This window comes from Capra hircus, chromosome 5, assembly GCF_001704415.2.
Source record: "Capra hircus breed San Clemente chromosome 5, ASM170441v1, whole genome shotgun sequence".
NCBI classification, from domain to species: domain Eukaryota; kingdom Metazoa; phylum Chordata; class Mammalia; order Artiodactyla; family Bovidae; genus Capra; species Capra hircus.
The window spans coordinates 26,330,205-26,340,539 of NC_030812.1; the positions used below are offsets into that span (position 1 = coordinate 26,330,205).

The window sequence follows — 10,335 nt, forward strand, 5'->3', positions numbered from 1 at the left end:
GCAATGCTTACGACAACCTCCCCTTGTTTTTTTTGTATTTATGGGCTCTCCACAGTTTTGAAGCAAGTCACAGTTTTTGTTTTTTTAAATAAGCTTTATTTTTTCAGAACAGCTTTAGAGTTACAGAAAAACTGAGAAGGTAATACAGAGTTTTCATATTCGCCATACCCTGTTCCCCTATTGATAATTCTTACGTTAGTATGGTACATTTGTTACCCAAATAAGCCAATACTGATTCATGATTATTAACTCCATACTTTATTCATATTTCCTTGGTTTTTACCCAATGTCCTTTCTATTCCAGGATTTTATCCAAAAGGTCACGTGTCTCCTCAGGCTCCTCTTGGTTGTGCCAGTTTCTCAGACTTTGTTTTTGATAATCTTGACAGTTTTGGTTGGGTATTTTGAAACAAATTGGTATTTTTTTGCTTTTCTTGTGATCATAGGTTTATCTTTGTTTTAACATAACCCTAGGCTTGTCGACATATGTTCATATAATATTATCTATTTCTAATTACTTTTTGGTGTTGCCATAAACTTCACTTTTTTATTATTTTAATTGGAGGCTAATTACTTTACAATATTGTGGTGGTTTTTGCCATACATTCACATGAATCATGGGTGTACACGTGTTCCCCATCCTGAACCTCTCTCCCACCTCCCTCCCCATCCCATCCCTCAGGGTCATCCCAGTGCACCAGCCCGGAGCACCCTGTCTCATGCATCGAACCTGGACTGGCGATCTGTTTCACATCTGATCATATACATGTTTCAATGCTATTCTCTCAAATCATCCCACCCTCGCCTTCCCCCCCCGAGTCCAAAAGTCTGTTCTTTACATCTGTGTCTCTTTTGCTGTCTCACATATAGGATCATTGTTACCGACTTTCTATATTCCATATATATGCATTAATAGAGTATATTGCTGTTTTTCTTTCTGACTTACTTCGCTCTGTATAATAGGCTCCAGTTTCATCTACCTCATTAGAACTGATTCAAATGCATTCTTTTTAATAGCTGGGTAATATTTCATTGTGTATATGTACCACAGCTTTCTTATGCATTTATCTGCTGATGGGCATCTAAGTTGCTTCCATGTCCTGGCTATTGTAAACAGTGCTGCGATGAACATTGGGGTACACGTGTCTCTTTCAGTTCCAGTTTCCTCGGTATGTATGCCCAGCAGTTCTATTTCCAGCATAAACTTCACTTTTGATGGCTGAAAATCCCTTCTTTGTTATTTAAAGTCTGTATGACCTTGGACACATTCTAAACTTCTCTGAGCCCTTGGTTTCCTCCTCTGTAAATAGTGTTCACAGCATTGTCATAAAAAAGCCAAGTGGACTGTTGAGCAGAGGCAAGACAGAATGAAACTTAGGTTTAAAGATTATTCAAGGAGTGCTGTTGAAACTAAATTATGGGGAAAATAGGTGGCCGCCAGGGAAGTCCTCTATGCAGAGCACATCATGTGAAACGCTGGGCTGGATGAATCACAAGCTGGAATCAAGATTGCCGGGAGAAATATCAACAACCTCAGGTATGGAGATGATATCACTCTAATGGCAGAAAAGTGAAGAGGAACTAAAGAGCCTCTGATGAAGGGTGAAAGAGGAGAGCGAAAGCTGGCTTAAAACTCAGTATTCAAAAAAACTAAGATTATGGCATCTGGTCCCATCACTTCATGGCAAATTGAAGGGGAAAAAGTAGAAGCAGTGATAGATTTTCTTCTCTTAGGCTCCAAAATCACTGCAGATGGTGACTGCAGCCATGAAATTAAAAGATGCTTGCTCCTTACAAGGAAAGCTATGACAAGCCTAGACAACATATTAAAAACCAGAGACATCTCTTTGCTGACAAAAGTCCATATCATCAAAGCTATGGTTAGTTGGACACGACTCAGTGACTTCACTTTCACTTTTCACTTTCATGCATTGAAGAAGAAAATGGCAACCCACTCCAGTGTTCTTGCCTGGAGAATCCCAGGGAAGGGGGAGCCTGGTGGGCTGCCGTCTATGGGGTCGCACAGAGTCGGACACAACTGAAGTGACTTAGCAGCAGCAGCATGTATGGATGTGAGAGTTGGATCATAAAGAAGGCTGAGCAAGAAGAATTGATGCTTTTGAACTGTGGTGCTGGAGAAGATTCTTGAGAATCCCTTGGACTGCAAGGAGATCAAACCAGTCAATCCTAAAGGAAATCAGTCCTGAATATTCATTGGAAGGACTGATGCTGAAGCTGAAGCTTCAATACTTTGGCCATCTGATGCAAAGAGCCAACTCACTGGAAAAGACCTTGATGCTGGGAAAAATTGAAGGCAAAAGCAGAAGGGGGCAGCAGAGAATGAGATGGTTAGATAGCATCACCGACTCAATGGATGTGAATTTGAGCAAACTCCAGGATATAGTCGGAGAAGGCAATGGCAACCCACTCCAGTACTCTTGCTTGGAAAATCCCATGGATGGAGGAGCCTGGTAGGCTGCAGTCCATGGGGTCACTAAGAGTCGGGCACAACTGAGTGGCTTCACTTTCACTTTTTACTTTCATGCATTGCAGAAGGAAATGGCAACCCCTCCAGTGTTCTTGCCTGGAGAATCCCAGGGACAAGGGAGCCTCGTGGGCTGCCGTCTATGGGCACAGAGTTGGACACGACTGAAGTGACTTAGCAGCAGCAGCAGGATATAGTGGAGGACAGAGGAGCCTGTCATGCTGCAGTCCATGGCGTCGCAGAGAGTCAGACACAATCTAGCGACTGAACAACAACAAACACAGGTTCTACATAAATGCATATTTACACAGAAGTCCAGGTAGGTTGAGGATTTCTGGAAAAAGGGCCTTGCTGAACCATGAAGTGGCAGGCACTCAGCTGCAGCCTACTGGGGAGAATGGCAGACAGGAGGAGTGGAGAGATGGTCTTCCAGGCAGCAAGGTGAGCAGTCCTGCGCACAGCCCTCAGGGAAGGGGTGGGCCTCCTCAGGAAAGGCCAGGGCAGCCAGGCGCTTCTGTACACACTCAGCTGTTAGGCGCGCTTCAGGGTCTGCATCCCAGCAGTCCTCCAGGAGCTCTCTCAGGCCTCCAGGGTCCTGGGAAGAATGACCGGGAGGCAGGCTTTACTTCAGGACCCTGAGTGGCCCCAGCTTTAAAAGGCATCCTTGATGGCCCAGGTCTCAACACTCCTCTACTGTTCCTTCCTGGAGCCTCCTTCCTCCCCTTCACCCAAATCACGCCTTTCATTTCCTCTCTTATGAGAAAAGTTCTCTCCAAGGAGTCCACCTTTTCCTTTGAGATGCTAGTTCAGACTCATTAATGGTTTAACTGTTCTTTTCTCTCAGGCAACCAGGGTCTTCTGCAAATAATACCCGGGCCTTTGTTACCAAACCCAACAGACATTTGTGCAGTGGAAACCAGATCAGGTAGCAGGGGAAGGGGCCTCCCGTAAGGAAACTGTTTTCCCCAGAAACCCTGAAATTTCACTATTCAGGCACTGCTTTAACCCTTATCCCTAGATCTGGCTTTAATTGGGTCGTGACAGAAACACAGAGGTGTAAGACAGAATGAGGAAATTATTGGATTAAATATTGGGCTTCAGGGGACTTCCCTGGTGGTCTGGTGGTTCAGAATCCGCCTTGCTATCCAAGGGACATAGGCTTGATTCCTGGTGGGGGAATTAAGATGCTACATGCCTGAGAATCAGCGCAGAAGCCACATCTACTAAGCCTGTGTGCTCCGGAGCCCAAGAAACACAGCTACAGAGTCTGTGTGCCCCAGTGAAAGATCTCACATGACACAACAAAGATCCCATGTGCCACAACTAAGACCTGATGCAGCCAAATAAATAATAGATATTTTTTAATCTATTCTTCCCTGGTGGTACAGTGGTTAAGAATCCACCTGCCAATGCAAGGGACACAGGTTTGATCCCTGCTCCAGGAAGACTCTACATGGCATGGAACAAATAAGCCCATGCATCACAACTAGGGAAATCCACGGGCCCAGAGCCTGTGTTCCTCAACAAGAGAAGCCACCGCCACGAGCAGCCCATGCACCACAACTAGAGAAAGCCCAAGTGCCCCAGTGAAGACCCAGCATACACAAAAATAACAAATAAATACTTTTTTAAAAATGTTGAAAAACAAATATTGGGCTCCAGTGTACGAGGAAAGCAGCCATCTTGGGGGCAGAGCTCGACCAGAAGCAAAGCCAAGGAGGGCTTCCTGGAGGAAGGAACTGAGGAACAGGGCAAACTGATGATGGAGAGAAGAGGGATGGACAAGGCAAACCTGAGCAAGAGGAAGGTGTGTGTCTCAGGAACGGGCTATGTGAGGCTTACAGTGGAAAGAGAAGAACTGGAGTATAGAGCAAGTTTGCCCAGCTCCAGCTGACCATGAGCCAGGAGCGGTGGGAGATGAGAAGGGATAGGAACAGGTAGGCTGTCCTGGTGCATAGGTCCCTGAAGCCCGTGTCGAGACTGTCCAGGTCCCAAGCCCACCAGCCCGCACCCTCTTACTGTGGTAAAGCAGCACCAGGTAGATGGAACATGAGGGCGCCTCCTCTCCTCCACTGCCAAGGTCCACAGCTCACAGGTGGTGGGGGCGCTGCCCAGTTCTGCCTCATAGGCCAGTCGGAAGGGTGGTGGTCTGCTGTCTGGGAAAAGGTACATGAGGCTAGGCGTCAGGTAGCCCAAGGGGTGCCTTCTTATAGAAAGATCAAGAGGGAGAAGGGTAGAGCTTCCTGGGTCAGGAGGTAGGTGAGTATAGAATGGGCAGGTGGGGCACGGGGGTGGGGGGGCGGGGAGGGGGCCGCTGTCACACCCAGCCTCACCAGGTCGCAAATCTCGGCAGCGACTCATAATCTCCCACAAGAGCAGAGCCAGAGAGTAGACGTCAGCTCGCCGCAGGGCTGTGCCCCAGTCCTGAAGGTCCAGAGTCTTGTCCAAGAGCTCCGGTGCCATGTACCGCTGGGTGCCAGCCTGGACGGCAGGGATCATCTCCATGGCAACCCTCACCGCAACACTAGTCCATGCAAACCCCGGACTAGCCTCAGCAGCACCCCATACACTATCGGTGCTGCTGCACTGTCGCTGCTTCGTCATCAGCACCACCACCACCAACCTGGGTCTCACCCTCCTCCAGAGTACTGACCTCCATGATGGCAGCCGGGCCTCGGGGTTGACTAGGGGCCCAGGTTGGGGGCTGGGCGAGGCCAGGGAGCACCAAGGCGAGGCCCAGATCTCCAATGGCGCATGACCCATCGTCCCGAATGAGCACATTCTGGCTGCTCAGATCTCGGTGGGCGATACCTGGTTTATACTGGCCTGTGGGAGAAGCCAGGCTGAAGGGGCAGGACCTTCTTCCTTTGTCTTTTTGACCCAATCCTTCCCCTCCAAGCTAAGGGAAAATCAGAAACAGCAGCATGGCTCCTGACTCCCATGGCTTCCGGCCCCCAGCTCACCCACCATCCTGCCAACGTTCCTCATGGAGAAACGCCAGGCCCTGCGCCAGGGACAGTGCCATCCGCAGGGAACTGCCCCAGTCACTGGTGTGCTGGGTCAAGTAGTGGCACAGGGAGCCCTGGGGAGAAGCAGAGAGAAGAGGGGGACACACAAAGCTGGAGGAGGCTGATTCACCCCAGGGAGCAGAGATCAATTGTCAGATTTCCCTCCGCGTCTCCCAGCAGACTTACACACGACACACCCAGAGCAAGGCAGTAGGCAATGCAGGAGTGAGGGTGTACACCACTCAGATTGACAGGAAAAAATAGTAGCTCTAGTTTAAGTGTCCTGAGCACTTGGCACATGCCAGGCCTCCTGTAACCCTCACTACAACCCTGGGAGGTGGGTACTCCTGTCATTCCTGTTTTATGGATGAGGAGCTTTCTGGAAATCCCTGGGCGAGAGAGCCGTACAACCTGACCCCCCAGCAGTCTGACTGCCAACATCACTCACCTTTAACCACCTTATACTGCCTCACAGGACTTGGGATAAAGACAGAAGAGGCCGAGTAGGCTAGGTAGGGGCACCCGCGTGAGTCACCTGGCCTGGGGGGTCACCCCGTAGCAGGGCGTGGATGGGGAGAGCTGTTGGGTAGGGGAGCAGCTGGGAGGAAAGGAGCAGTGGAGTCCCTCATTCTACAGACGTTATTGAGCGCCTTCAGTGTGCCCGGAAAGTTAAACAAAACCAAACAAGCTGGGCTGTGAGGTATATGGTCAAAGAAGAGACTTCTCAGTACTCAAGATTTCAGAGGTGGAGGAACTGTAGGTGATGATATCCCAAGTCCTTAGAGGCCTACAAGGCCGGTGCGGTCTGGCCCCTGCCTATCTGTTTCTCTTCATCCTTTTCGCTCATGACCCTCCCTTTGAGTTACGCCGCCTCAGTCTTTTCTTATAGGGCCTTTTCAGCACTTAATTCACTTGACTACATTTCTTTTTGTGTTTGCTTGATCCCCTTCTGTCTCCCCTACTACTCTGTAAAATCTGGGAAGGGTAGGGGCTGGGTGTGTTTTTTTCCAGCAACATATTGTTCATAAATATTAGTTGAATGGATAGATGAATGAATTTGGAAGTCTATGCCCAGAGATCTGTCTTTAACATTGGTTTTCCTTAAGGTTGGAGATATGAATTGTTTTGATTTCTCCCTTTCCTTTTCTATATATTGTAAGTCAAAAATATTAGCAAGTACTGCTTGTAATAATAAAAAGAAAAAAATTAAAAAGCGTATTTAATGTTCTAGAGAAAAGGCAATCTATAGCAAAGGAACAAGCCTGAACAGGGCCTAGCTGCCACCACTCCCCGCCCCGCCTTCCCACACACATACATTCCTCAGTCCTCACCTTGGGGTGCAGCTCTAGTACCAGCAGGGGCCCACAGGGCAGGGGGCCAGGGCTGCCCCTGCTGGCGGTGATAAAGCGGACAATGTGGTCATGCTGTAGGCCGGGCAGCTCGTACAACGCTCTCTCAGCTTGGAACTGGGCCACAGCCCTCAGGGGGAAGGCCTTGACGGCTACCAGCTTGCCTTGCAGCTGTCCAGCCCACACCACTGCGTGACCTCCTTCCCGTATGACCTGGTGGGGACACGGTGCTGGGTTTGGATCTCGCAGGGGCCGGGCTTCCTCTCCAGCACACTCTCTGGGAGGGCCCAGAAGCCCCCTCCCCACCATCCCTGGGCACCTGGGAGAAGCGTAGCTCAGGCAGCTCCGGCAGCTCAGCACTCCAGTCCCTGCCTGAATCTGACTCTGGCACTGGCTCTGGCCCACCTCGCACGCGGCAGGCCTTCCGCTGTAGCAGGGCTGGAGCAGAGAACAGCCTTAGGGTCAGGGTACCCAGGCATGGAGACTGGGAAGTGATGGGAGTCAGGGGAGCCTGGAGAGGGGTCAGAGCGCTGGGGCAGTACCTTGGGGGGATCACTAGGGGGGTTGGGGCAGAGTAGTACCCAAGATGATGCTGCTCAGCAGTAGCAGCAGCAGAAGCAGTCCCAGCAGCAGCAGCGTTATCCAGGTGGACTCCCCTGGAGGTTAGAGCAAGAAAGACTGGGTGAGCCCTGCCCTGAACCTTGCTCTCTGCTTCTCTCACTCCTCAGAGAACTGCTTCTCTACCCACCCCCACCCTGGTCACAAGCCCCCTTATCTCCCAGTCACCAGGGCAACCAACTTCTCAAGGCCAGGAGGAGGGAAGCTTAGGACAGCGGTAGGGTGAGAATTGGCCCTGGTTCTAACCTCTCATCTAACCTGGGCCCCAGCCCCCACCTGGCTCCAGCATCTTGGGTGGCTACCTGGGATGGCCTGGGGGCCCTCCAAACCAGGTGTCCCAGGGCTCCCCAGAGGAGGCAGATGGCTGTAATTGGCATTGCAGAAGTCAGCACCACAGGAGCAGGTGAAGAGAGTAGAGCTGGGGCGAGGATGGGCTCGGGGACTTGGGTCACAGCGGGGGGACTCACAGCCTGGCTCATCGCTGTCTCGGCATCCTGACACAGAGGGGTTGGGAGGAGAGAAAGGGAGGGACAAAGTGTGTATGGGTCTGGGAACACAGAGGGTATCCCTTCCATCTCTCACAGCCTTTTCTTTCCCTCCACACATTCCATTGCTCCTGCCCTCCTCAGCGGCCACCTCCACCCAGGATAAGCCTCTCTCCCACCCAGGTATGCCTGGCAGATGCTGCGCCATTCACCTTGCATCTCCACCTGTGCCTGGTCTTGGGTCAGGTTCCAGATTCCAAAGCAGCAGTGGCTGTAGAGGCAGTGGATAACCCTGAGGGGGCCCAGCCCTGCATCCAGCAGCTTCCCCAGGTTCTGTGTGCTTCCCCGCACTCCAGGGGCCTCGAAGAACACACAGGTCCGCCTGCTGGGGGGTGCTGCAGGCCAGGGTAAGGGGAGGGGACGGGTCAAGATGGGAGTGAATGCAGGGGCAGACAGAAGCCGGGAGAGAGACAAAACATGTTTTGTATTGCAGAGCTAGCCTGGTAAAGCCACAGGAGGAAACAGGGTCAGCAGAGGCCTGGAACGTGACCCCCACCAAGGGAACACCTGGCTGTACCCTTCAAACTCACTCACCCACTCCACTCATCACTCTTCAAGTGCTCCCTCCCATGATGGGTGGCTGGAAAGACCCTGCTTCTCCCTGTAGACACTTACCTTGCACAGCTGTAGGAAGCAGTGCCCAGAGCCCCAGGACCCCCAGCATCATGCTGGAGGGGGCAGCAGGAGCCAGCACAGCTGTCCCTGGCCAGAGCTTCCTTCAGACACAGGGCACCGTGGGGCTTCTGATCCTTCAGCCCCCAACTCCACCCCCTCCCTCTTCCCCGTCTCTGTGGGGGAGACGGCTGCTGTGGGGGAGAGGATGGGTGTGGGGAAAAGCAGGGAGAGGGAGGAGCAGAGAACCAGTCTCGTATCTTCCTCTGTTCAGCCACCTCCTCTTTTCTCTGTAAAGTGGGAGGAGGGGGCCTTAGAGTTCCCACTGAGAACAGAGTGATCCAAACCTCTGCCCTTTGCTGACCCTAGGAAAAAGTGCTGGCTGCTGTCAGCTCTTCCCAGGCTGGAAACCCAAGTGAGGTTAAGTGCTCAGAGCCATTCACCTGTTCCCAAAAGCCCTTCTAGCTCTTATTTTCTGGGCTCAGATCTGCAGTTCCCTGGGCACAGACAGGCTTCACAGCCTAGACTTCGAGTTGACCTCATTTTCTAAACTCAACGGTCAGGAAAGCAGCTGTGTAAAATGAGTTTTTTAAAAATCACATTGAAAATAGGTGTATGAAGGTAGATTTGATGTTATCAAAAATTTTTTAAAAATCACATTGATCACCATTATAGAAAAGGTAACAAACTTTATTGAGCACCTATGTGCTAGGGCACGACTAGGGCTATGAATTTTACAATCATCACATCTAATTCTCCCATTGAGTTATTACTATCTTCACTTTATGGGTAAGAAAGCTGAATTTAGGTAACTTGACCAAGGTCACTCTGTCAGGAAATAGCAGTTAGGATTGGACCTAGTAAGTCTGATTCTAAAGCCCAAGCCCTGTTTTGTTTTGTTTTTTGCATTATGGCTCTGATGCCTGAAAGAAAATACAAAATTCAGCAGTAAAAAATATTTTAACACAGTATTTGAATATGGACTGAGAAAATGTGTACCAATACCTGTCAGCTGACCACTATAAAAAGATAGTACAGTTCAAACTATCACCACCAGAGGCCAGCAAACATAGGAGAAACTCAGGACAGTGAGGGGTCAGAAAGGGCCTCCTGGAGTGACTCATACCCACAGTGCATCTCCCGTGTCTATGAAGCTGCAGGAACTGCAGACTGTGACGGGACGGCTTAGAGTGTGTAGAGGGAACGTCAGCGTGCAGATGGAAGGAGAGCGGTGTAGTGCTCGTGCTGCAATCGAGAGACAGGAGTCCAGCTCCATCAGATTACTGCCCAGAAGAAACTAGAACTGGCTCTCATGAGAATTAGAGCCAGAGAAGACTGGTTCCCTGTTTTCCTAGCCGCCTGTTCTGCTGGTGCCTACCTGGAAACCCTTTCTAGGGACGATCTGGCTTAGATGCAGGATGATTCTGGAGTCTGTCTTCTGAGGAGCTTGCATGAGGGTGTCAAAGCCCCAGTAGTGTGAAACAGCAGCTAGAGGCATGACCAGGGCTTTGAGGCTGATGGACAGCTGCCCATTCCTCCTTGGGCTCTTCTAGGAGTCCAGGCAGGTGGAATGCTGTACTCAACTATCTTCCTTTGCCAGATCTAAGTCTGGGACTGAGAAATATCAATAACCTCAGATATGCAAATGACACCACCCTTATGGCAGAAAGTGAAGAGGAACTAAAAAGCCTCTTGATGAAAGTGAAAGAGGAGAGTGA

At 50.6% G+C, this 10,335-nt stretch overlaps 1 protein-coding gene across 1 annotated transcript; it reads right to left on the minus strand.

Moving 5' to 3' along the window:
- Nucleotides 2,478-8,672, minus strand: AMHR2 (anti-Mullerian hormone receptor type 2). The gene is made up of 11 exons (XM_005679901.2): nucleotides 8,621-8,672; nucleotides 8,158-8,340; nucleotides 7,763-7,954; nucleotides 7,424-7,498; nucleotides 7,162-7,280; nucleotides 6,825-7,055; nucleotides 5,453-5,567; nucleotides 5,139-5,311; nucleotides 4,819-4,966; nucleotides 4,505-4,641; nucleotides 2,478-3,080 (listed from the first exon to the last, which is right to left on the minus strand). The coding sequence occupies exons 1-11, from the start codon at nucleotides 8,670-8,672 to the stop codon at nucleotides 2,871-2,873; spliced, it is 1,635 nt and encodes a 544-aa protein (XP_005679958.1). The 3' UTR covers nucleotides 2,478-2,870.